Raw genomic sequence first — 27,694 nt, forward strand, 5'->3', positions numbered from 1 at the left:
CGTTTTCGCCTGTCAATCAGGCTGGTCAGGTCGGATGGGCGTGGCTTCTTCCCCCAGATATTGCGTAGTTTTCCGTTGGTGGCGTAGTGGTGTGCGCATGTCCAACGTCCCCAATCCTGCACGGGGGGGTGAAAATAGCAGCGATGTCCGTTATTCCATTGGTGGTCGGTGGGCGCGGCCATCTTCCTTTGGCCGCGCGTGCGCAGAAGCGGCGCTCTGCTGGCCGCGGCTTCAGGAAAATGGCCGCGGGATGCCGCGCGTGCGCAGATGGAGATCGCGGCGGCCATTTTCCTGAAGCCGCGGCCAGCAGAGCGCCGCTTCTGCGCACGCGCGGCCAAAGGAAGATGGCCGCGCCCACCGACCACCAATGGAATAACGGACATCGCTGCTATTTTCACCCCCCCGTGCAGGATTGGGGACGTTGGACATGCGCACACCACTACGCCACCAACGGAAAACTACGCAATATCTGGGGGAAGAAGCCACGCCCATCCGACCTGACCAGCCTGATTGACAGGCGAAAATGACTACTTTGGTAACGTATTTCGGCAGCATAGGTGGGGAATCGGGGTCCACAAACTACACTATTGTAATGCACAGCTCAGGCCCTATTTAACAGTATTTTTATCTCATACCGAAAAAAACGGGGTGATAGGTTCCCCTGTCACCCCCAAAATAGAAGTTGAGCTAAGCCCACCGGCATCAGGGGCTTATCTACAGCATTCTGTAATGCTGTAGAGAAGCCCCCCGATGTATCCTGAAAGATGAGAAAAAGAGGTTAGATTATACTCACCTGGGCGGGTGGTCCGATCCGATGGGCCTCCCGGTCCGGGGCCTCCCATCTTCATCAGATGACGTCCTCTTCTTGTCTTCACGCTGCGGCTCTGGCGCAGGCGTACTTTGTCTGCCCTGTTGAGGGCAGAGCAAAATACTGCAGTGCGCAGGCGCTGGGCCTCTGACCTTTCCCGGCGCCTGCACACTGCAGTACTTGCTCTGCCCTCAACAGGGCAGACAAAGTACGCCTGCGCCAGAGCCGCAGCGTGAATACAAGAAGAGGACGTCATTGTAAGAAGATGGGAGGCCCCGGACCGGACCACGATGCCCATCGGACCACAACCGGACGAGGACCGCCCTTGGGTGAGTATAATCTAACCTCTTTTTATCATCTTTCAGGTTACATCGAGGGCTTATTTACAGCATTACAGAATGCTGTAGATAAGCCACTGATGCCGGTGGGCTTAGCTCACCTTCGATTTTGGGGGTGACAGGTTCCCTTTAACAGTAATAAGGTGACACTTTTCTTAAGGTCTTCAACCACAGAAAAGTTGACCGAGGCAGCTGATATTGAAGTGACTAGCCAATCTAATGTGTGTAAGGGATCCCCCAACAGTTAAAGTCCGGGAAAGAAGAATCAGGCATGCCGACTTTCAATGCTCGATACTTCTGAGGTCCTTGGAGATAGCTTACTCCCTTTTCCCCCCATTCAGAACACATGCATGGTCAGTCAAACTGCACAGCTTCAGAGTTCTATAGCTCCTGTGTACATCCGCAGCACATACAGTGGCTGTCGCTAAAGGGTTAAAGTGCAGACTCATTACATCAACAGCTTCTGTTCCAATGAAGCTTTGACATCTCTGTTATCAAACAGGTCCTAACAAATCCTGATCAATAACCCTGTCTGTTGAGCCCATCCGTTCCAGTATTTTTTTTTTTCTTATTAAAAGTAAAGTTGTAAATTACATGATTCTTCCCAAAATTAAAACACAGAACTGGAACGGAATCCAATGCCTAAGTGAACAATGGCTGAACATAAAAACATACATTCATTCTTAAGTTTTGGCTCATGTAAACTAGTCACAGATCAGCTCACGATCAAGCAAGATGTTTGCAAATCTAGTGACTGGATGATTTATGCCAGAACGTGATCTTGTCTCTATGGGGGATGCACTGCCGACAATGCAATGCGGTATGGGGACAGATTATTGGATGTGTAGTGGATAGGCAACGTACTTACCGTAAATAGTCCCTCTAAATGGGCTTCCAATAACTTTGCTGGACCTTTTAATATAACTTTTTATAATATTTTTGAATACTAGATGTTAAAACAGTGAGCATCATCTGGCCTAAAACTATATGGAAAGTAGTATGAAGAACAGGACCCAATGCAAGATCTTCTCTTATTATTCTGGAGTCCTCACAACCGATAAGTAATACATAGGAGTTTTCTAGTTTCATGCAAAAAAGCTTAATGATCACCCAAAACCTCTTTGTTGTAGCAGTGTGTCAGTCAGTTGTCAGTCAGTTGAACAGGACATGGGCTTTCTTCCTTTGATTGTAAGTAGCACTTTTATTTTGCAGATTTGGGTGCGTTAAGATCTCTGCTTGGTGTCAGTAAATTACTACATCTCATAAAATCATGCCCTTCCCTTCAGTTGTGTGCGAGCCCCATATCACATTATGAGAGCCATTTATACACCTCTCTACTATGCAACAACCCCAAAACTGACTGACGCAGATTGGTGGCACTCGGTCTTTGCTAGTGCTGCCAACCTTTGTATTAGGAGGATCCAGCAAACAACATCTGTTAATACTCTACAGCAGGCTAGGATTATAGAAACGTGTTCTTCATATGTGGCGATATTAGATCGTAATTAAAGATGAAAATCTCATGAAATATTCACAAGTCTCGGTGGAATTCAGTTTACGACCGACTTCCACATTTCATCTTATGCAAATTGGCTCTCCTCTAGAAAACAAAAAAAACAAAAACCTATGCTAACTAAACCAGGCGACCATCTGTAGACAGCGGGTCCTGGATTCTGCACCTTGTCAGGGCAGTGAAGGGTCTTGGCAGGCTAAATAAAATGACCGACAACTCTGGATGGAGGGAGAGTCTGGTTCTCACTGTCAAGCAACAGAAGACATTCCATCTACCTCACCAGGACCCCTCTCTGTATTGACATGGGTATAAATCCTGAAACAACTGTCTACACAAGGGTGTCTGTCAAGGAAAACAAAGTCATTTTCTTCTTTTTAGAGGAGAGTTCATTTGCATACTCTTTACCCATGAAGTTTTGCCTGGAATTAGTCCCCTAGAGCCACTTTTCATCTTACAAAGTGTGAACTTCAGAGATTTCAATCTTGAACTCCAGGGGCTGCAGGCTGTGCACCTGGGTACTACACTTAGGACATGTAAAATACATGTCAGCCATGTAATTGCTTTTAATGCAGTAGTAGCAAAAGACATGAGCGCAACCGATGGTATGAGGCATCGTGGGCCATTCTCCACACAGGCAGCATTCTTTGCAGATGGTGGCTACGGATGGGTCAGCCAGTCGCAGCCCTCTGACTGGCCTACACCAAGAGAACAACTTTGATTTTAGCTTCTGAGTATTAACAAGAGGCAGGAGAAAAATCAAGAATTCAGCAAATCCATGCCACAAAATTTCCCTGTTCATGAAATCAAAGCCGACTTGACGCACATCTTGGGGTTTCTTGAAAACGGATCGAATCCCAAGCAATCGTTCAGTCAATGTCGCAAACTTTCCTTGCTGTAGAAAAATTAAGAAGTTCAAGAGTCCGAAGACCTTGGAGAGTCCAGAAACAACATTAATTATATGCTTCATTTTGAGAAACGATGACCCGAAAGGGTTATTACTGAATATGTCATAGGACCTTTCCTCTAGCCATTTGCCCCCTACTGATAACAGTGCAAACCATACTTTCTGATGTTTATTAAGTGGTTGGTATTTCGGAGTCTCAGACAAGTCGTTTTTGTAATGAATGTTCAATATTGCCTGGCCCACAGTCGCATTCTTGGAATAGATGGTGTATCTCCACAAAAACAGCCATAAAAAGGCTTTAATCTCCGCTTCGTAGCGGCTCAAAAGTCCTGGTTTGAAGCCTTGAAAACAACTATTAAACTGAGTCCAGATTAATTGCTCCAATGCCTTGTTTAGTTCAATAGCATCCAGTTGACTAATTCTTAATACAGGATTTATGTCTTTCATATTGTTTTTAGCCATGGCCGATTCAACTGCAGGGAAATAAATCAGGTTATTTAACATGCAGAATAATTATCCGAATGAAAAGCTCTAAGTCTAATTCAGACCATATATTATCACCAAGGTCAATAAAGAAAGCTATAAGAGCGCAAATTCTGGGTATTAACATTAGAGACTTTGGCGCCGAGTGGCTTGCAGGGCAGCTTTCTCTTGCCTTACACCATTTGGCCCATGGTTTGGGTTCCATAAGGTCAGCATATCAAAGTACCCAAGTTTCTGCACACTAGTTTAAGACAGATTTCTATGAAACTGGGTACAATGAAGGCACAGAGGGGAACATTTCATATGCCAGTCTTCAACCTAAATCCTGCTAGAGTGAGGCGAGCCAAATTGAGCGGCAAGTACCATATCCATTTATCTCCATATCTTCGGCTATGGAGACCCCTATAGTGCATATAAAAGGGGGTTGTCTCAGGACTGATGGCATTATGCTAGGATGTCAATCTACGGCCGTGTCTATCTCCAGGGACAGCATGATCTGACCATTTCAGTTGATGGTCAACCATGTGAACTTAGCCGTTTGCACTTCACTCCAGTGATTGGATGTTGATGGCATTTCTTAGTACTATGTCATTAATGTCTGCCCGAGACAGATCCTCTGAAATGGCTCCGTAAGCTTTATATGCTCAGTTTAATCACAGCATATTACAGGCGCAGGTCCTTACTTCTGGTAACTAAACTGCACAAGGGAAATGTTTTTTTTGGCTGCTACCAGACCTGGTGCCAAGTTTAGGAGTCCCGTGGCATTTATGATAACAGCGCTCCTCCCCATGTCTTCGCCCCTCAGAACAGTGATTGACAGACTGCAGTGTACATATGTAGCGTGCGGTCTACTCATGAATACACCAGACATGTAAACCATTTGTGCTTTGCAGACTTTCAGTGCTGATAGCAACACTACATTTTTGGCTTCTGGCTACCAGGAATATGGACCTGCAAGATGTTAAATGCAGTACATGCATAGGTCAGAACATTCAGCGGTCAGATCTGCTTGGAAAAAAAAAAAAAAAAGTAAAAAAAAAAAAAAAACACAGGCCCTTGTCCTTACATACCAGTTTTCTTATTTCTATTTTAGAAAATAAAAAATATGGTGGCTCAGTGGTTAGCACTGTACTGTGGCTTAGGCTACTTTCACACTGGCGTTAACTGCAATACGTCGCAATGCGTCGTTTTGCCGAAAAAACGCATCCTGCAAAAGTGCTTGCAGGATGCGTTTTTTCTGCATTGACTAACATTAGCGACGCATTTGCGACGCATTGACACGTCGCAACAGTCGTGCGACGGTTGCGCCGTGTTGTGGCGGACCGTCGGGAGCAAAAAACGTTACATGTAACGTTTTTTTGCTCCCGACGGTCCGCTTTTACCGACCGCGCATGCGCGGCCGGAACTCCGCCCCCACCTCCCCGCACCTCATAATGGGGCAGCGGATGCGCTGGAAAAATGCATCCGCTGCACCCGTTGTGCGGTGCAGACAACGCTAGCGTCGGTAACCTCGGCCCGACGCACTGTGACGGGCCGAGCCCGACGCTAGTGTGAAGGTAGCCATAGTGACCAGCATTGCAGCGCTGGGGTCCTGGGTTCAAATCCCACCAAGGGCAACATCTGCAAGGAGCTTGAATGTTCTCCCTGTGTTTGCCTGGGTTTCCTCTGGGTTCTCCGGTTTCCTCCAACACCATACTGATAGGGAATTTAGATTGTGAGCCCCAATGGGGACAGTGATGATAATGCATGTAAGAAATGTGGCATATGATAGTGATATATCAGCAAAGCATAATGAATAAATGCCGATATGAGCATCTTGCCTGCTTTGCATGAACAGTTAAGCAATTATTAATTTATTGCAATTCTGCATGGAGTAAGCATTTACACTGATGCCAACGTGCATGAATGCAATTTCGTATGTTTTGGAAGAAACTAGAGGAGACCCCTGAACACAAAGTAAGAACACACAATCTTCAGATTGATAATATTCTGGCCAGAATGTAACCTAAAGCCCAGGTGCGTCCATACAACTACCTTATTTAATAAGCCAGCGTACCACCCAACTCTTATACATCTCCCTCCTAATGACCAGAAGTAACAATAAAGATGCAGCGCCCCAGAGTCCTGGTCGTTGCAGTGATGTCGCTCTTCCACCAGGGGGGGGGGTGATATTACGTCTGATGGTACTAAAGGAGTTCATCTTTCCAGGTATCACAAGTCACACACTACACTTCACACTCCAGTCCACCAGGGGGAGCCTTGCTTCTATCTATTAGGGCACTCCTCACACACGGGTAAAACTGGTGGGTTGGATAGAAAGGGAGTCAGAAGCTGCCTGGGTTTGACCCAGAGAGGACCTGTCAGGCAGACAGTGGGAGAAGGAGGAACATCTGAGCTGCAGACAGAGGGTCCCTGTCAGGGGTGGGATCCTGACAGAGGTCTAGCATAAGACAGAAAGCTACGGAGCTGCGCCTTCCCCACGGGCGGCAGCATCCTAAGAAAGGACATGAAAGGAATTGTATTGTGGAGAGTGAGAAACGAAGTCACAGCACAAGGAGATAATACCGGGAGGAGTCCTGCCCCAAGATCGGCAGCCTCCTTCTGAGGTGCGTAGCCGGAACACCGAGGGAGTAATTGTCTCTACGCTTTACTTCAGAGACCGGCAGGACAGTCAATTCCAAGTTGGTTGCCCGACCTTAATACCCAAGAAGACACGGTGGCAAATTCTGGGGGTCGGGGCGTCTCTAGGGTCCCTACAAACAAGCCCCAGGCTATCCCAGTCATACGGGTTGTCCTATCCATACCATCTGGGGGACAGAGAGAGAGAGAACATCAGAAACATCCACGAAAGTTGTGAGGACTATCCCGTGGTGCTCAGCAGGGAGGTACTACAACACACAGGCGCTAGTAGGAAGGCTACTGATTTCCACCTGGATAAGGGAACTCTGGATTTGCCTTCGGACCGGCCGGATTCTGCCTGTCCTGTGATCAGTGCTCCGGACTGCGGATGCTGAAGCCTTCAGTAAAAGGTAAAGAGACTGCAACCTTGTGTCCTAGTTATTCCCCGCGCCTTACACCATCACCATCTACACATCTGGAAAGCCCTGGGGGTACGCTTCACCTGTGGGAAGGTACACCATCTAGCTGCCATCACATCACCCCAGTGGACCCCTCAGCAGCATCGGTCACTCTGACCGAATACCACAGGTGGCGTCACGAACACCAGACAAACTTTACACCTTTAATTGGACGCCCCTCAGAAGGGCCACGGACCGGGTCGGGCCACTGTGACATCCCCAGAACCGAGAGAGAGGTAGACCCGGTACCGAGTACCCCATTGCCCTTAACGTGGGGGCGATCCAAAGACGTAGGGGTAATTCTAACTCCAAGATCCTATTCCAATATGTAGTAGGGGTAAATAATAATAATAATATTATTATATAATAAGTGAAGCTATACTAACTTCCTAGACTGGAACCGCTCTGCATCACTAGTGTCCTTTGTTTGATCTGGGGAAAGGGTGTCACTTGAGCATTTCAACCAATCAGCAAGGAACAAACATACATATACATATTTCCTTGCTTGCCCCCTATACAGTGTGACCCCATTGGGGTACTCTGATAACAGAATGCTCAAAAGATACTGTACATTTCTCAGTACTAAATTCCTTATCCACCATCCATGCCATGGTGCTTTAATGTACTAAAAAGGAGTGCAAAAAAATGGAAGAGTGGCTCATGGTTACCAACAAGGTCAGTGCTTTATTTTTGCCAAGTTTTTTTTTTTTTACAAAAATCAAGAATGACAAATTAGCAGAAAGAAGGAGCAGGTGGACAGAGTCCTTGGTGAATTGTAACATTTACATCAAAATCCTTCCGATTCTTTTGCAAATTTTGCCTTTCGCTTTGGCCCGTATAAATATGCAGAAGATTTTTTATTAAGCCACAAATAAAAAAGAAAATAAGCACAATAAAGTGTGAATAAAAGATAAAAATATGTAAAGAGCAAAACTGCCCGAAAAAATGAAATCTCACTAAACTGTATTGTGCGTGTCTAAAGAATAGGATTCACCAAAACTTGGGGCGAGTTGTATAGACATCAGCAGGTGGAGAGCTCTTAAACGTCCAGCTCTTAAACGTCCAGCTCCAGTTTGACTGACTGCTTCCGGAATTTCGTATTATTTTGTCCACCCATGGTCTAAACATACACAGATAGTTGACCCCATGCTTGAAGCATAGAGTAGAAACCAGGAACAAAGGCCCGGCTTCTGCAGGTGGGCCTGACTATTGTATTGTGATTATCTGATGAAAGAATAAAATTGTATGTGGGGAGAAAAAGGAAAACTAAATGCTCCGCAGTCCGGAGACTATTCATGAAACGCTCCAGTCTGCTACCTATTGACATTCGCTCAACGTCACATGAATATCATGTTGTAACAAAGAATGACCCCAGATCTGCAGACAAAACCGGAGAACAAAGGGAGGTTCTTTCTCTTGAGGTCACTGCACTAACAAAAAGAAAAGTCAAACTACTGAAGCCAAATTGTGCACATGCATAAAATGTGGAGGCAAGCCCACTGTGGCCATTCGCCGGCTTCTAGTCCCTGTAGGCCAATTTAAGTGAGCACCTTCCAAGCAAATGAGATGTGCAAGAATGCGGCATCGGATTTCCCCTTCTAGGCCAGGAGTAAATAAGTCAGCACGCGCTACATTTATTCCTATATGATGCATATGTAACAAAAATAGCTCTATTTTTGCTCCCTATTACTACAGTTCTATATTTACAACATGCAAGAGATTGCTGGAGGATGCAATTGTCATGGTAGGTGTAGACCCAGAGCAGAGCCTTACAGAGCATTTATAGCCAAAACAAGTCTGTTCATAAATGCAGACAAAGAAAAAGCTCAAAATGCTCTTAAAAAAAAAAAAAAAAAAAAGGGTAATTTGAGTTTAAAAAAAAAAAAAAAAAAAATATATATATATATCTTAATTTCTCCCCCTACACTTTTCTGGCTGGATCAACACTTGACCAGTACAACTTCTAGCTGTGGTAACTGATTGGCTGCAGCAGTCACATGATGACCATACCGGAAGTGAAGGATGAGGCCAGTTAGGACATGGACAGTAGGACAGTGGTGTCGAGGAATCAAGTAGAGTATGCCATTTATTATTTTTCTAGCACATATATGATGATGAAAGTGCAGAAAGCGCCTTTAAGCAATGAGGCTAGTAGCAGCACCCATGGACGGCGAGGCCAGTAACTTCACAATAGACACCTGACCATTGCAACCTGATGAAGGAAAACCTAGGAGGAAAAAGGCATTGATGGATCTAAATAGGTTTGTAGAGGTGAGCATTTTTTTCTTCCTGCATATTTTTTTTTTTTTTTTTGCAGTCATTTGCATCATGCATGTAATTCTGAATACATTCCATACCTTTCCTGATTGCGTGGGGCGAGTGTCCACGTACAGCAGCCCCTTGTTTACACGAATAACCTGAAAAACGAATATGGAAATGTGTCGGTGATCGGCAAGACGCTGGACATAACATCATTCTAACATATCATCATGTAAGACTTAGGGTACCGTCACACAGTGCAATTTTGATCGCTACGACGGTACGATTCGTGACGTTCTAGCGATATCGTTACGATATCGCAGTGTCTGACACGCAGCAGCGATCAGGGATCCTGCTGAGAATCGTACGTCGTAGCAGATCGTTTGGAACTTTCTTTCATCGCTGGATCTCCCGCTGACATCGCTGGATCGTTGTGTGTGACAGCGATCCAGCGATGCGTTCGCTGGTAACCAGGGTAAACATCGGGTTACTAAGCGCAGGGCCGCGCTTAGTAACCCGATGTTTACCGTGGTTACCAGCGTAAAAGTAAAAAAAAACAAACCGTACATGCTCACCATCTGATGTCCGTCCGGTCCCTTGCCGTCCGCTTCCCGCTCTGACTGTCTGCCGGCCGGAAAGTGAGAGCAGATCACAGCGGTGACGTCACCGCTGCACTCTGCTCTCACTGTACGGCCGGATCTGTCAGAGCAGGAAGCGGACGGCAAGGGACCGGACGGACATCAGATGGTGAGCATGTACGGTTTGTTTTTTTTTACTTTTACGCTGGTAACCACGGTAAACATCGGGTTACTAAGCGCGGCCCTGCGCTTAGTAACCCGATGTTTACCCTGGTTACCCGGGGACTTCGGCATCGCTCCAGCGCCGTGATTGCAACGTGTGACCACAGTCTACGACGCTGGAGCGATAATCATACGATCGCTGCGACGTCACGGATCGTGCCGTCGTAGCGATCAAAATTGCACTGTGTGACGGTACCCTTACACAGCTAGTCCAATGGCTAGAAGTAAGGGACACACTCAACTCCCCATGAACAGAAGTTACTATTTCTATAAGGCTTGTGGCAAAACGTGCGACATGAGCGGCCTGTGCTGTATCCACAAGGCTGACAGCAGTAATTTTTATTTTTAAGCTGTCAATATCAAAAAGGTAAAGATTTCATTAAGATCGAATAACCCCTCCGAGGACACTACTGGCCTGCTTTAGGTGGTGGACACAGTTGGTGCACGTCAGGATATGTCCCACCATAGATAATACACATGTACTGCAAACGCAGTGTGAACACGGCCCACTCTAGTAGTATGGTGCAGGTTTAAGTTGTCACTTTATGTATGTAGATCATTTGCAAGTCCACAGTACATAGATTCAAGAGTCCTTCCTCTTGAGGGTCTTCCATGTATCCCCATGACAGTGCTATACGCTCAGGGCACCTACTCAGTGAGCTGATGGATGTCCTCTACCACAAAAAAAACCCTGCATCAACTTTTCCCCTTCCTCCTCCTGTCTGAACTCCGCAGCTCCACAGATCTGCAATACATTACAGCGTTTGGCTGAGCGTTCTGGTTGCATTAAGCTTTAGACGTGATCCCATATCAAGTAAACACATCCTCCTGGCCTAAGTAGGTGTCACATACCAGAGCACAGCCTATAGTAACCGGACGGGGACAGCTGTTCTTTATATCAGCACAAGGTCTACAGAACATTACACACATTTACAGGCAGAAGCTGCAGATTTCCAACAGCCGAGTAACGTCCACAGCTGAGAAATGGCGCAATTACATCACACAATTAGACCCAAGAAGCCTGCGCCACATTTAGAAACTAATCTACCCTCCCCCGCTTACATCCCGACAGCTAGAAGTGAAGGAGTATTCTAGCTAGTAGCGACACAGGGCGGTCACAACAACATCCACGCACATGGTCACCCATCGGCCCACAGAAACGTCATTTCATAGGGGACTGAGCCTTGTTAGGAGACCATGGCCTCCATGTAATAGTTTTACAGGAGGGGCCCATCAGACACTGTTGATGATTTAAACCCAATTATATATCCAAAGGTTACAATTGTTTCTAGCAGGAAGTCGCCTTTAAGAATTAAACTGACCATGCACATTAGAGCAATATTGGATGAACCTGACTATTTCAAAGTCTAATCTAATGCATATGGCGACCCCCGAAGTTGTGGCAGAGAACGGTTCGGCATGTGACATTTCAATGGCAGCTTCTCTCCCACCCACCCCCTTTCTTAAAATACAGACATGCACATATGTGGGGGAGGGGAAATATGGCTGTCAGTTGAACAAACTGATTGCTATTGAGGATGTATGGGAACCTTAAAGGGAATGCTCGGGCATAAAATATTGAAAACCGATCCTAAGAAGTTATTAGCTCCACTTCAGGCCCAAAGTAAACTGATGAAATAATAACTGGAAGAGCATTTTACCCACCCTATGTGATATCAGAGACTCAAAACTATAAGCCCTCATGTCTGACTTAGGCCCAATCTTAGTGCCACCACTGATCACAGGTCTACACAATTCAGGAAAAGCTAAGACTATGGTACATAACTTATAAAAGTTACAGGAAGGTTTAGATCAGCATCATATATGGATTAATCCTGGTGGCCGATTCCACTATTGAGAAGTGTCTCAGCAGAGACAGACGGCCGTATAACTCTGACGAGGATCGCATCGCTCTGACTGGCCATCGGCTCTCCCAACCAGAGAAAGGACAGCTGCATAGAAACACCTGCATCATGCTCCTGTAGGCCGGTTTCACACGTCAGTGGCTCCGGTACATGAGGTGACAGTTTCCTCACGTACCGGAGCCACTGACACACGTAGACACATTGAAATCTATGCATCTGTGCAGATGTCAATGATTTTTTGCTGACCGTGTCTCCGTGTGCCAAACACGCAGACATGTCAGTGTTCGTGGGAGCGCACGGACCCATTAAAGTCAATGGGTCCGTGTAAAACACGTACCGCACACGGACGTTGTCCGTGTGCCGTGCAGGAGACAGCGCTCCAGTAAGCACTGTCCCCCCCCACATGGTGCTGAAGCCGCCATTCATATCTTCTCTGCAGCAGCATTTGCTGTAGAGAAGATATGAATAATCCTTTTTTTTTTTTTTTTTTGTTTCTCGTGTTTAACATAAAGATCCATGACCCCACCTCCTGTGCGCCCGCCCGCTGTTATTAAAATACTCACCCGCCTCCCTCGCAGTGTCCTGTCCTGGCCGCAGCTTCTCCTGTATGCGGTCACCTGGGGCCGCCCATTACAGAAATGAATATGCGGCTCCAGCCCTATGGGAGGTGGAGCCGCATATTCATGACTGTAATCGGCGGCCCCACGTGACCGCTCATACTGTAGAAGGTGCGGCCAGGACAGGAAGCAGCACCAGGGAGGGAGGCGGGTAAGTATTTTAACAGCGGGCGGGCGCACATGAATCTTTATGTTAAACATGAGAAACAAAAAAAAAAAAAAAAAAGATTATTCATATCTTCTCTACAGCAAACGCTGCTGCAGAGAAGATATGAATGGCGGCTTCAGCACCAGGTGGGGGTGGGGGGCAGCGCTTATCTCTAGCGCTGTCTCCTGCACGGTGCGTGTGGTACTCAGTCGGCACACGGGCAGCACACGTGTGCCACACTGATGTGCCACAGAAACGCACGGGCACGGATAACTCCGGTACCGGAATTATCTGGACGTGTGAGACTGGTCGTAGGGAGAGCCGCCGGCCAGTCCAACCACTGCATTACAATCCCCAGCTGAGTTATGCGACTCCCCATAGGGTTAACCTCATTCTGGAGCTTGAATATGGCAATCATGTTTAGTGGAGGTCCAATCTCTAGGACCCCCCTCCAATCCAGAAAGCTAGGGGGTGCAGCAGTTGAATGGAGCTGTACTTTAGTTCCCTGTAGAATGGGACCGATACCTTGAGAAACACTATGAAGGGAAAGACTAAAGGAAATATAGGGTTATATTAGCCCAGTGGGATCTCAGAGATCGATCTCCACCAATCAAAATCCAGGCACAGTCCAACAATGTGCCATCGCTGTATCAGATGGAACTGCATATAGAAGCGTTGTACCATCTGATGGCACAGAAATCCACAGACACCAATATCGGACTAGCAGTCTCTGCAATGTACTCAGGGCCTGAAAGATCAACACTCACTTCATTTGCCAGAAGTCATTTTTTACCTTTCATGCACTGATCTCATGAATCTGGGGTTGTTTTAAGTTCCTATCCATCCCAGAGATACACCCCCACTTCCCTGTATATAAATAAAAGGGCGTGATTCGTTTATGCATGTATGATAGATAGATTCAAGAAAAATATATATCTATTTATGGCAAGGCCCTTTTTAGAGGGGTTGTCCAGGCTTCAGCTACAAGTCTGCAGTCACTATGGAAGATAAGATGGCAGGCACTAGACAGAAGGACGACCTGAGTGCGGAGCGGTGGAGCAGATGCCATAGATGTATCTGTAGACATTATCGTCCGTTTACTTTTCACTTTGTGCCACTTTAACCCAATGTGATCCTCCACCTTGCTAAATTCACTTAAAATTAAATACAAATAGGAAAAAGTTATTACTAGTGATGAGTGAATATACTCGTTACTCGAGATTTCTCGAGCACGCTCGGGGGTCCTCCGAGTATTTTTTAGTGCTCGGAGATTTTGTTTTCCTCACCGCAGCTGAATGATTTACATCTGTTAGCCAGCATAAGTACATTTGGGGATTCCCTAGCAACCAGGCAACCCCCACATGTACTTATGCTGGCTAATAGCTGTAAATCATTCAGCTGCGGCGCTGAAAACAATCTCCGAGCACTAAAAAATACTCGGAGGACCCCCGAGCCTGCTAGGGAAATCTCGAGTAACGAGTATATTCGCTCATTACTAGTCATTACCTTTCCATCTTAAATCGCTCATGAGTTTTGGCACGGGTGTCCTGACCCCCTTTATCATGAGGATTGAGGATTTCTTTTCACTGAATAAATCAGGTTATGTGGTCCTGTGTGTAAATATGAAGTCACCAGTACACTGTATTTCTATTATTTATGCACAGGATTAGGTTTGCAGGCAATTCATATTTTTAAGTCATGTTTTGTCTTTTTCCCGCTGGTTGATTTTGCACCAAATTCTTAAAATGAGCGCATAATGTTTGAAGAATAGGCACAGACACAAAGACGCTTACTTTTTAGGATTCTTTTGCACCTCCTTTATACTAAATCTTGCATTTAACCCTTCCAGTCTGGGAGCTTTAAAATGTCACGTTAGTCTTCAGCTGCACAATAGAAGATGCATACATTCACTTACATTTCATGCCCACTATGGTACTGGGATACAATGGGGCAAACAATTGATGAGCTGGCAGAACCCGGGAATAACCGACACCCTGGGCAGGGAACTGAGGAGACTAAACACTGAATAATAAGCCACAATTACAGCCATGGTTATTTCAGGAACTGCCCTAGTGCAAAGTCAACTAATCAGATTCCAGATGACATTCCTCCATTTCAGGCTGAAAATGAAAGAAGAGCTGTGATTGGCTGCTGTGGGCAGCCCTGACATTGTTTGCACACATGACCTCGCACATCTCTGCACAGCTGCTCTGAACTCAGACCCCACTCTCTGCACGCAGAAACACAAAGCAATCATCACATGCTACAGGGAAACTACTGTGGAACTACAAGTCCCACAGTGCCCTACTGATATGACTCATACTGAGGATGTTGCACGCAGAATGGAAGCACAGTCGCAGGAGGACACAGAGCAACTCACAAGTGGCCGGCAGCAGCAGTGCTGATCTCCGGGACATAAACAGCCTCTGCAGCTGTCCCCCTGCTTCCTGGATGTATCCAGTCACGTGATCGAGGTCTGACTACGGAAGCTCGAAAAGACCAAAACACTTGAGACTGCGTGACTTTATAGGAAGTCCCGGAAACTGCCCAAACCAGTGACTGGCAGAGGCTGCTGGGAACAGAAAACACAGAGTATATACTTGTATATATTAACCCATTAGTGTCCCAATAATTTTTTCATTTTTGCACTTTCATTTTATCCTCCCCTTCTTCCAACAGCCGAAAAAAAACAGGAAAAAGATTCCAAGTGAGGTGAAATTACAGACACCCCATCCCCAAAAATCCAGCACCAGCTGTCCATGAAGCCAAACGCTGCTGGGGGGAATAAAACTCCTTTCCTCCCGCCCGGCCCTTGGTGTCAGAGCTGCAGGTTAACCCCATACCTGCAAGTTACATGACAGGCTCCCTGTAAGATCGCTTCAGGCCGCGTTCACACGGTCAGTATTTGGTCAGTATTTACATCAGTATTTGTAAGCCAAAACCAGGAGTGGGTGATAAATGCAGAAGTGGTGCACATGTTTCTGTTATACTTTTCCTCTGATTGTTCCGCTCCTGGTTTTGGCTTACAAATACTGATGTAAAATACTGACCAAATACTGAACATGTGAACGTGGCCTTCTAGTCAGGCCCATATTTCCCACTATTTTCAATAGTTTATTTTTTATATGCACGTGAGGGCGCTTCTGTGCACATTTGGCGCAGGCTTTGCCTTGCTGCACAGTTTCACCCTCCCATTTGCATATTAACCCCTTCAAGTAGCGGCCTTTTTTTGTTTTTGCATTTTCGTTTTTCACTCCCCTCCTTCCCAGAGTCATAACTTTTTCATTTTTCCGTCAATATGGCCATGTGAGGGCTTATTTTTTGCGGGATGAGTTGTACTTTTGAACGACACCATTGGTTTTACCATGTCTTTTACTAGAAAATGGGGAAAAAATTCCAAGTGCGGTGAAATTGCAAAAAAAGTGCAATCCCACACTTGTTTTTTGTTTGGCTTTTTTGCTAGGTTCACTAAATGCTAAAACTAACCTGACATTGTGATTCTCTAGGTCATTATGAGTTCATAGACACCTAACATGTCTAGGTTATTTTTTATCCAAGTGGTGACAAAAAATTCAAAACTTTGCTTAAAAAAAAAAAAAAAAAGTGCCATTTTCCAATACCCGAAGCGTCTCCATTTTTCGTGATCTGGGGTGGGGTGAGGGCTTATTTTTTGCGTGTCGAGCTGACGTTTTTAATAATATCACTTTTGTGCACATACGTTCTTTTGATCGCCCATTATTGCATTTTAATGCAATGTCGTGGCGACAAAAAAAACGTAATTCTGGCGTTTCGATTTTTTTTTTTGCTACGCTGTTTAGCGATCAGGTTAATGCTTTTTTTTTATTGATAGATCGGGCGATTCTGAACGCGGCGATACCAAATACGTGTAGGTTTGATTTTTTTTTTTATTGTTTTATTTAGGATGGGGCGAAAGGGGGGTGTTTTGAACTTTAATATTTTTTATATTTTTTTCATATTTTTAAAAACATTTTTTTTTTACTTGTGCCATGCTTCAATAGCTTCCATGGGAGGCTAGAAGCTGGCACAACTCGATTGGCTCAGCTACATAGCAGCGATCATCAGATCGCTGCTATGTACAGTCATGGCCAAAAGTATTCACACCCCTGCAAATTCTGTCAGATAATACTCAGTTTCTTCCTGAAAATGATTGCAAACACAAATTCTTTGGTATTATTATCTTCATTTAATTTGTCTTAAATGAAAAAACACAAAAAGAATTGTTCTAAAGCCAAATTGGATATAATTCCACACCAAACATAAAAAAGGGGGTGGACAAAAGTATTGGCACTGTTCGAAAAATCATGTGACGCTTCTCTAATTTGTGTAATTAACAGCACCTGTAACTTACCTGTGGCACCTAACAGGTGTTGGCAATAACTAAATCACACTTGCAGCCAGTTGACATGGATTAAAGTTGACTCAACCTCTGTCCTGTGTCCTTGTGTGTACCACATTGAGCATGGAGAAAAGTAAGAAGACCAAAGAACTGTCTGAGGACTTGAGAAACCAAATTGTGAGGAAGCATGAGCAATCTCAAGGCTACAAGGCCATCTCCAAAGACCTGAATGTTCCTGTGTCTACCATGCGCAGTGTCATCAAGAAGTTTAAAGCCCATGGCATTGTGGCTAACCTCCCAAGATGTGGACGGAAAAGAAAAATTGACAAGAGATTTCAACACAAGATTGTGCGGATGTTGGGTAAAGAACCTCGACTAACTAAAGTTCAAGCTGCCCTGCAGTCCGAGGGTGCAACAGTGTCAACCCTTACTATCCGTCGGCGTCTGAATGAAAAGGGTCTGCATGGTAGGAGACCTAGGAAGACCCCACTTCTTACCCCAAGACATAAAAAAGCCAGGCTGGAGTTTGCCAAAATTTACCTGAAAAAGCCTAAAACGTTTTGGAAGAATGTTCTCTGGTCAGATGAGACAAAAGTAGAGCTTTTTGGGCAAAGGCATCAACATAGAGTTTACAGGAGAAAAAAAGAGGCATTCAAAGAAAAGAACACGGTCCCTACAGTCAAACATGGCGGAGGTTCCCTGATGTTTTGGGGTTGCTTTGCTGCCTCTGGCACTGGACTGCTTGACCGTGTGCATGGCATTATGAAGTCTGAAGACTACCAACAAATTTTGCAGCATAATGTAGGGCCCAGTGTGAGAAAGCTGGGTCTCCCTCAGAGGTCATGGGTCTTCCAGCAGGACAATGACCCAAAACACACTTCAAAAAGCACTAGAAAATGGTTTGAGAGAAAGCACTGGAGACTTCTAAGGTGGCCAGCAATGAGTCCAGACCTGAATCCCATAGAACACCTGTGGAGAGATCTAAAAATGGCAGTTTGGAGACGGCACCCTTCAAATATCAGGGACCTGGAGCAGTTTGCCAAAGAAGAATGGTCTAAAATTCCAGCAGAGCATTGTAAGAAACTCATTGATGGTTACCGGAAGCAGTTGGTCGCAGTTATTTTGGCTAAAGGTTGTGCAACCAAGTATTAGGCTGAGGGTGCCAATACTTTTGTCTGGCCCGTTTTTGGAGTTTTGTGTGAAATGATCAATTTTTTGCTTCATTCTCTTTTGTGTTTTTTCATTTAAGACAAATTAAATGATGATAATAACAACAAAGAATTTGTGTTTGCAATCATTTTCAGGAAGAAACTGAGTATTATCTGACAGAATTGCAGGGGTGTGAATACTTTTGGCCATGACTGTAGCTGAATTGCAGGTGTGCTGTGAGAGCCGACCACAAGGGGGCGCTCACAGCAGGCTGGCATCAGTAACCATAGAGGTCTCAAGGACCTCTATGGTTACTGTCCTGACACATCGCCGACCCCAGATCATGTGACAGGGGTCGGCGATGCGCTCATTTCCGGCCGCACGGCCGGAAGCGGTAGTTAAATGCCGCTGTCAGCGTTTGACAGCGGCATTTAACAGGTAATAGCGGCGGGTGAATAGTGATTTCACCCGCCGCTATTGCACGCACATGTCAGCTGTACAAAACAGCTGACATGTCGCGACTTTGATGGGCATGTCGTGTCTCCCCCTTTGATGTGGGCTCCGGCGCTGAGCCCACATCAAAGAGGGAGACACGACATGCGCAATAATAGTACGGTGCATGTTGTGAAAGGGTTAAAGCCATTCCCGTGTTATGATTGACAGAGGTTCCTTTGCTATGGGGTAAGTGCTGTGTAAAGTAACTACATTTCTGCTCTTGTGCCCTGACATTAGAGGAGCACCGTACTACTCCGAGTGACTGCACTCTGACACCTGGTTGCTGCCTGCGTTTAGCTGTGGGCTCAATGCATAGGAAGGGCAATGAAGTGAGCAGACAGCACAGCACATCACAATGCCTTGTCAACCTCCTCACTGAAGCAGCGCTCTACTTCCAAGTTCACCGAGTGGCAGCCGCAGACCGACAGGATCCAGGCATCATAATTGTTGTGAATTTGGATTCTGGGCTCCCCCGGTGGCTACTGGTGGAATTGAACTTGTGACATCATCTTCCCTGTTCACCTGTTCTGATTAGATCTGGGTGTCGCTATATAACCTGGCTTCTCTGTTAGATGCTTGCCGGTCAACAATGTTATCAGAAGCCTCTCTGTGCTTGTTCCTGCTCCCAGACATCTACTAGATAAGTTGGACATTCGTCCATGTTTTGTTTTTGTATTTTGGTTCCAGTTCACAGCTGCAGTTTCGTTACTGTGTCTGGAAAGCTCTTGTTGATCAGGAATTGCCACTCTGGTATTATGAGTTAATGCCAGAGTCCTAAAGTAATTTCTGGATGTGTTTTGTTAGGGTTTTCTACTGACCATGAAAGTATGCTTTCTGTCTTCTGCTATCTAGAAAGCGGACCTCAAATTTGCTAAAACTATTTTCCTGCTGCGTTTGTTGTTTCATCTCATATCACCGCCAATATATGTGGGGGGCCTCTGTCTCCTTTTTGGGCATTTCTCTAGAGGTGAGTCAGGTCTTATATTTCCCTCTGCTAGCATTATTTAGTTCTCCGGCCGGCGCTGGGCATATAGGGATAAAAAGTAGGACATGCTACCTGGCTACTTCTAGATGATGCGGTAGGTTTAGTTCATGGTCAGTATAGTTACATTTTCCAAGAGCTTGTTCCTATTGAGGCTTATGCTAGTTCTCTGGCCATGGAGATCATGACAGTTTGACCGGCCCTCTAAAGGGTTAAAATCCTTGGCTGAGAAAGGAGAGAAATAAGAAGTCTGCTGAAAATTTTTTTTTTTTTTTTTTTTTTTTCTCTAGTAGTTAGTGTGCTCTTAATTGGATCACTTGCCAGTCTGTCTATGCTGCAGTCTTTCTTTTTTTTCTCTCTCCTTCTAATCTTTGAATGGCTCTATGTTCACCTGTCTATAATGGATCTACAGAGTGTAACTGCAGGTTTGAATAATCTCGCCACGAAAGTGCAAAGTTTGCAGGATTTTGTTGTTCATGCTCCGGTATCAGAGCCGAGAATTCCTTTGCCGGAATTCTTCTCAGGGAATAGATCTAGCTTTCAGAATTTTAGAAATAATTGTAAGTTATTTTTGTCCCTGAAATCTCGTTCTGCTGGAGACCCTGCACAGCAGGTTGGGATTGTGATTTCCTTGCTCCGCGGCGACCCTCAAGATTGGGCTTTTGCATTGGCACCAGGGGATCCTGCGTTGCGCAATGTGGATGCGTTTTTTCTGGCCTTGGGCTTGCTGTATGAGGAACCTCATTTGGAACTTCAGGCAGAAAAAACTTTGATGTCCCTATCGCAGGGGCAAGATGAAGCTGAAATTTACTGCCAAAAATTCCGTAAATGGTCTGTGCTTACTCAGTGGAATGAGTGTGCCTTGGCGGCTACTTTCAGAGAGGGTCTTTCTGATGCCATTAAGGATGTTATGGTGGGGTTCCCTGTGCCTGCAAGTCTGAATGAGTCCATGACAATGGCCATTCAGATCGATAGGCGTCTGCGGGAGCGCAAACCAGTGCACCATCTGGCGGTGTCCACTGAGAAGACGCCAGAAAACATGCAGTGTGATAGAATTCTGTCCAGAAGCGAGCGGCAGAATTTTAGACGGAAAAATGGGTTGTGTTTCTATTGTGGGGATTCTACTCATGTTATATCAGCATGCTTTAAGCGTACTAAAAAGCTTGATAAATCCGTTCCCATTGGCACTTTACAGTCTAAATTTATTTTGTCTGTGACCCTGATTTGCTCTTTGTCATCTATTACTACGGACGCCTATATCGACTCTGGCGCCGCTTTGAGTCTTATGGATTGGTCCTTTGCCAATCGTTGTGGGTATGATTTAGAGCCTTTGGAGACTCTTATTCCTCTGAAGGGGATTGACTCCACCCCATTGGCTAATAATAAACCACAATACTGGACACAAGTGACTATGTGTATTAATCCGGATCACCAGGAGACTATTCGTTTTCTGGTGCTGTATAATCTACATGATGATTTGGTGCTGGGATTGCCATGGCTGCAGTCTCACAACCCAGTCCTTGACTGGAGAGCTATGTCTGTGTTGAGCTGGGGATGTAAGGGGACTCATGGGGACGTACCTTTGGTGTCCATTTCATCATCTATTCCCTCTGAAATCCCTGAGTTCCTGTCTGATTATCGTGACGTCTTTGAAGAACCCAAGCTGGGTTCACTACCTCCGCACCGTGAGTGCGATTGTGCTATAGATTTAATTCCGGGTAGTAAATACCCAAAGGGTCGTTTATTTAATCTGTCTGTGCCTGAACATACTGCTATGCGAGAATATATAAAGGAGTCCTTGGAAAAGGGACATATTCGTCCATCGTCATCTCCCTTAGGAGCCGGTTTTTTCTTTGTGTCAAAAAAAGACGGCTCTTTGAGATCATGTATTGATTATCGGCTTTTGAATAAAATCACGGTTAAATATCAATACCCATTGCCGTTGCTGACTGATTTGTTTGCTCGCATAAAGGGGGCCAAGTGGTTCTCTAAGATTGATCTCCGTGGGGCGTATAATTTGGTGCGGATCAGGCAGGGGGATGAGTGGAAAACCGCATTTAATACGCCCGAGGGCCACTTTGAGTATTTGGTGATGCCTTTTGGTCTTTCTAATGCCCCTTCAGTCTTCCAGTCCTTTATGCATGATATTTTCCGCGATTTTTTGGATAAATTTATGATAGTGTATCTGGATGATATTCTGATTTTTTCGGATGATTGGGACTCTCATGTCCGGCAAGTTAAGAGGGTTTTTCAGGTTTTGCGGTCTAATTCTCTGTGTGTCAAGGGTTCTAAGTGCGTTTTTGGGGTTCAGAGAATTTCCTTTTTGGGATATATTTTTTCTCCCTCTTCCATTGAGATGGATCCTGTCAAGGTTCAAGCTATTTGTGATTGGATGCAGCCCTCTTCTCTTAAAAGTCTTCAGAAATTTTTGGGCTTTGCCAACTTTTATCGTCGATTTATTTCTGGTTTTTCGGATGTCGTTAAGCCATTGACCGATTTGACTAGACAGGGTGCTGATGTTGCTAATTGGTCCCCTGATGCTGTGGAGGCCTTTCAGGAGCTTAAGCGCCGTTTTTCTTCTGCCCCTGTGTTGCGTCAGCCTGATGTGACTCTTCCTTTTCAGGTTGAGGTCGACGCTTCTGAGATCGGGGCTGGGGCAGTGTTGTCGCAGAAAAGTTCTGACTGCGCCGTGATGAGGCCTTGTGCCTTCTTTTCCCGTAAATTTTCGCCCGCTGAGCGGAATTATGATGTTGGGAATCGGGAGCTTTTGGCCATGAAGTGGGCGTTTGAGGAGTGGCGCCATTGGCTCGAGGGGGCCAGACATCAGGTGGTGGTATTGACTGACCACAAAAAATTTGATCTATCTTGAGACCGCCAGGCGCCTGAATCCTAGACAGGCGCGCTGGTCATTATTTTTCTCTCGGTTTAATTTTGTGGTATCGTACCTACCGGGTTCTAAGAATGTTAAGGCGGATGCCCTTTCTAGGAGTTTTGAGCCTGATTCACCCGGCAACTCTGACCCCACAGGTATTCTTAAGGAGGGAGTTATCTTGTCAGCCGTTTCTCCAGACCTGCGGCGGGCCTTGCAGGAGTTTCAGGCGGATAGACCGGATCGTTGTCCGCCTGATAGGTTGTTTGTTCCTGATGATTGGACCAGTAGAGTCATCTCTGAGGTACATTCTTCTGCATTGGCAGGTCATCCTGGAATTTTTGGTACCAGGGATTTGGTGGCAAGATCCTTCTGGTGGCCTTCCCTGTCACGAGATGTGCGAGGCTTTGTGCAGTCTTGTGACGTTTGTGCTCGGGCCAAGCCTTGTTGTTCTCGGGCTAGTGGATTATTGTTGCCCTTGCCTATTCCTAAGAGGCCTTGGACACACATCTCGATGGATTTTATTTCAGATCTGCCTGTTTCTCAGAAGATGTCTGTCATCTGGGTGGTGTGTGACCGTTTTTCTAAGATGGTCCATTTGGTTCCCCTGCCCAAATTGCCTTCTTCTTCCGAGTTGGTGCCCCTGTTTTTTCAAAATGTTGTTCGTTTGCATGGTATTCCTGAGAATATCGTTTCTGACAGAGGAACCCAATTTGTGTCTAGATTTTGGCGGGCATTCTGTGCTAGGATGGGCATAGATTTGTCTTTTTCGTCTGCTTTTCACCCTCAGACTAATGGCCAGACCGAGCGGACTAATCAGACCCTGGAGACATATCTGAGGTGTTTTGTGTCTGCTGACCAGGATGATTGGGTTGCTTTTTTGCCATTGGCGGAGTTCGCCCTCAATAATCGGGCCAGCTCTGCCACTTTGGTGTCCCCGTTTTTCTGTAATTCGGGGTTCCACCCTCGATTTTCCTCCGGTCAGATGGAATCCTCGGATTGTCCTGGAGTGGATGCGGTGGTGGAGAGATTGCATCATATCTGGGGGCAGGTGATGGACAATTTAAAGTTGTCCCAGGAGAAGACTCAGCTTTTTGCCAACCGTCACCGTCGTGTTGGTCCTCGGCTTTGTGTTGGAGATTTGGTGTGGTTGTCTTCTCGTTTTGTCCCTATGAGGGTCTCATCTCCTAAGTTTAAGCCTCGGTTCATCGGTCCGTATAAAATATTGGAGATTCTTAACCCTGTTTCCTTCCGTTTGGACCTCCCTGCATCCTTTTCTATTCATAACGTTTTTCATCGGTCGTTATTGCGCAGGTATGAGGCACCGGTTGTGCCTTCCGTTGAGCCTCCTGCTCCGGTGTTGGTTGAGGGTGAGTTGGAGTACGTTGTGGAAAAAATCCTAGACTCCCGTGTTTCCAGACGGAGACTCCAGTATCTGGTCAAGTGGAAGGGATACGGCCAGGAGGATAATTCTTGGGTCACTGCATCTGATGTTCATGCCTCTGATCTGGTTCGTGCCTTTCATAGGGCCCATCCTGATCGCCCTGGTGGTTCTGGTGAGGGTTCGGTGCCCCCTCCTTGAGGGGGGGGTACTGTTGTGAATTTGGATTCTGGGCTCCCCCGGTGGCTACTGGTGGAATTGAACTTGTGACATCATCTTCCCTGTTCACCTGTTCTGATTAGATCTGGGTGTCGCTATATAACCTGGCTTCTCTGTTAGATGCTTGCCGGTCAACAATGTTATCAGAAGCCTCTCTGTGCTTGTTCCTGCTCCCAGACATCTACTAGATAAGTTGGACATTCGTCCATGTTTTGTTTTTGTATTTTGGTTCCAGTTCACAGCTGCAGTTTCGTTACTGTGTCTGGAAAGCTCTTGTTGATCAGGAATTGCCACTCTGGTATTATGAGTTAATGCCAGAGTCCTAAAGTAATTTCTGGATGTGTTTTGTTAGGGTTTTCTACTGACCATGAAAGTATGCTTTCTGTCTTCTGCTATCTAGAAAGCGGACCTCAAATTTGCTAAAACTATTTTCCTGCTGCGTTTGTTGTTTCATCTCATATCACCGCCAATATATGTGGGGGGCCTCTGTCTCCTTTTTGGGCATTTCTCTAGAGGTGAGTCAGGTCTTATATTTCCCTCTGCTAGCATTATTTAGTTCTCCGGCCGGCGCTGGGCATATAGGGATAAAAAGTAGGACATGCTACCTGGCTACTTCTAGATGATGCGGTAGGTTTAGTTCATGGTCAGTATAGTTACATTTTCCAAGAGCTTGTTCCTATTGAGGCTTATGCTAGTTCTCTGGCCATGGAGATCATGACACATAATACACCCACCGCCATATTTTGTGCACACTCGCACTGACACTTGGAGCCTGCTGCTCTGCTCCTCCAATATAGGTGCTCAACTGCAGGCAGGTGAACTGATGCCAGACTGTGCCCGCTTTTCCCAACAGATCACTATCTGTCAAGACAAGGAACTGGCTTTAAAGGGAACCTGTCACTAGGTTTTCCTCATATAAAACTATGACGAGTCCTATGTCATCCACAGTGTCTCCTATTATATGACTGCAGACTTGTGGATCTTTCAAGCGCACTACTTGGTGTGAGGATTCTCCGGTGTCAGCTTCGGTAACGGAAGTCAAGGAAAGGCCGTACTGGGCCCCTGGCCCTCAAGGGAGGCCAGCATGACAGGGTCACGGGGAATGGCTGAGCCTCAGGGTAGGCAAGGGCAAGTCGGGGTTAAATAGTTTCCTTGGACTGTGTATTTTTGAATTTTGAACACAGGGGGCGGGGTTTGGATGAGGCAGGGAGGAGCAAGCAAGGGGAGCTTTCTGAGGGGGTGATCTGGAGAAAAAACTGCCAATTTCACCTCAGCAACTGCCACACTCACCTACTGGTCCGGTGGTTGCTGAAATCCCCAGTGATAGACGTGGAGGCCTTATTGCAGAGGCTGCACAAACAGGCCAGCACACAGGGCACCGAATGGCTGCAGCAGTCCGTCAGCAGCCTTCTGGATGGAGCGGTGACGGGACCGGCCCAGGTACCAGTAGAGGGACGCCGGCCACGGAGGTCCAGGCCTCCAGCGCGCTTGAGCCCTGACATCACCCCTCGGGCCCGGCGCCGTATCAGGAGCCCCTCTCGGGACCCTCCGGTGGGAGACGCGAGCAGTGGTGCAGCGGTGGCCCGCGGCAGAGACGGGAGGAATCCGGCGGCACGGCGGGGCCTGCAGCAGGGGGAGGTGTTGGCCTCCTCCTCGGCGTGTGTGTCTCACCAGGTGTCGGGACCAGGAGTGGCGGGCTGCACCAGGTCAGGTGAGCCTGCTCAGCGCGGAGGAGCGGGCGCTTCCAGGAGGCGGGGGCCTTATTCCCAGGCCTCTCGGCGTGGGGCATCTAGCGGGCGGCGTTCTGCTGGCCCTGTCAGCAGCGCTCTGCCTGGGACGGGGCACGGAGCTGGAGGGCTGACTTTCTCTAGCCAGCGCAGGCCGGGGCTGAGTCCAACCAGGGGGTCAGGTCATGTCACAGCTGCGGACAGGAACACTTCCCAGCACGGGCAGCGCTACGCTGGCTCAGGCATCTTCACAGCGGTGGCAGCAAGGGACCCTGCACTGCACCTTCAGATGGGGTATCACAGGATGGCAGTCGGCCGTCTGACTTACCGGGGATCAACGGATGGAGAGCCCAGGAGAGGAGCACGTTCGTCTTGCTTCAGGATCTTCGGCTGCCGGGTCCACAGCGCTCGGGTAGCTAGGTGAGGACGATCCTTTTCTTTCATGTACCCCTGTGTTAGCTCCCTCTGTCGGTGTTAGTCGGGATGTATTTATGGGGGGAGTCGAGGGGGGTTAGGTCTTATCATGCATGGGCTTAGAGATCTGGCGGCGCTATGGGGATTGGGGGGTTCAAACCTGGGGTCTTCTCCTTCTGCGGCATGGCTTGGGAATCCGGGGAAAGTTTCGGGTTTGAGGGGTTCTCTAGGGGGGTTTGCTGGTATTAGTTCTGGGAGTATGTCGTCAGATAACGTGGGGAATGATGCTGCGGCGCCGAGTGCTGCCACACCATTGGTTAGCGTGTCTGTTGCCAGTCAGGCAGGGGAAGCGGAAAAAGATACCTCAGTGCGTTTGGATGACGCGGCCCGTGGGGAGGTATACGTTTGTTTCAAGGGACCGTTGGGTGCACACTTAAAAAGTGAAACTAGGGAGAAAATTTGGAAAGGGGATTACGTGGAAATATTCTCCTTATTACCACTAGAGCGTTTTCAATTGGACAGGCTGCGCAAAGATGATTTAAAAAAAGAGGAGGAAGGCGTTTTAGGCTGATGCCTAGGACATTTTCTAATTGGTTGCAGGCATTCGCCATTTTGGCAAGTGTGATTGGGGAGAGGTCCCCCGAGAACTGCTCAGGGTTCTTTTGTTACATGGATGCGATTGGGGAAGCTTATCGAACTTACGGGGGCCAAGGTTGGCTCAGATACGATATGCAATTCCGGCAGCGGAAGGCCATTAGGCCCAGTATTCGGTGGGATCACAAAGATATAGCTTTGTGGATGAAGGTTATGGTTCCGTCACGCTTCGGGTCAGGCAGCCAGTTTTTTCCTGGAAGCGCTGGGGGTTCAGGGCAGTCGGGACACTCAGCGGCAATGCAGAGAGGACTGTGCTTTGCATTCAATGAGGGATGATGTAAATTTGGGGGAAAATGCAAATTCAAGCATGAATGTGCAACTTGTGGGGGACCACATGGGTCATCCAAATGTTTTAAGGGTGGCAGACAGAGAAGCGGAGACGGTTCTGAAAAAAGGAATGACGCCAATTCGTCTGGACGTGATGTTGCCATTTCTAAATAGGTACCCTGATACACCAGCTGCAGCTTTGTTAGAAGGAGGTTTTCGGGATGGTTTCCGTATTCCATTCGTGGATGCGGCACATAATTTTTCCACAAAAAATTTGAAATCGGCTCTGCAATTTGCTGACGTGGTTGCTAATAAGCTGGAAAGCGAAGTTAAATTGGGCAGGATGGCCGGCCCTTTTCCAGATGCGC

At 46.7% G+C, this 27,694-nt stretch overlaps 1 protein-coding gene across 4 annotated transcripts; it reads right to left on the reverse strand.

The window, feature by feature from the left end:
• Positions 1 to 1,140: 1,140 nt before the first annotated feature.
• On the reverse strand, positions 1,141 to 25,575 carry PEX2 (peroxisomal biogenesis factor 2). 4 transcript variants are annotated; one of them, XM_077270683.1, is made up of 3 exons: positions 15,193 to 15,305; positions 9,481 to 9,540; positions 1,141 to 4,036 (listed from the first exon to the last, which is right to left on the reverse strand). In XM_077270683.1, exons 1-3 carry the CDS (start codon positions 15,227 to 15,229, stop codon positions 3,111 to 3,113), a joined length of 1,023 nt encoding a protein of 340 aa, XP_077126798.1. In that variant the 5' UTR covers positions 15,230 to 15,305; the 3' UTR covers positions 1,141 to 3,110. The 4 variants fall into 4 exon arrangements, with proteins under 4 accessions (XP_077126798.1, XP_077126801.1, XP_077126799.1 ...); XM_077270686.1 differs by lacking the exon at positions 15,193 to 15,305 and adding an exon at positions 25,555 to 25,575 and having other exon boundaries at positions 1,142 to 4,036; XM_077270684.1 differs by lacking the exon at positions 15,193 to 15,305 and adding an exon at positions 14,728 to 14,801 and having other exon boundaries at positions 1,142 to 4,036.
• Between the last annotated feature and the right edge of the window lie 2,119 nt (positions 25,576 to 27,694).

The sequence above is a fragment of the Ranitomeya variabilis genome, chromosome 6, assembly GCF_051348905.1.
Source record: "Ranitomeya variabilis isolate aRanVar5 chromosome 6, aRanVar5.hap1, whole genome shotgun sequence".
NCBI classification, from domain to species: domain Eukaryota; kingdom Metazoa; phylum Chordata; class Amphibia; order Anura; family Dendrobatidae; genus Ranitomeya; species Ranitomeya variabilis.

Coding starts and splice junctions, on each gene's coding strand:
- PEX2 (XM_077270683.1), bottom strand. CDS start 15,229: ATGTCCCGGAGATCAGCACTGCTGCTGCCGGCCACTT. Junction 9,541..15,192: donor ACTGCTGCTGCCGGCCACTT/GTGAGTTGCTCT, acceptor TTCGTTTTTCAG/GTTATTCGTGTAAACAAGGG. Junction 4,037..9,480: donor GCCCCACGCAATCAGGAAAG/GTATGGAATGTA, acceptor ATTTCCCTGCAG/TTGAATCGGCCATGGCTAAA.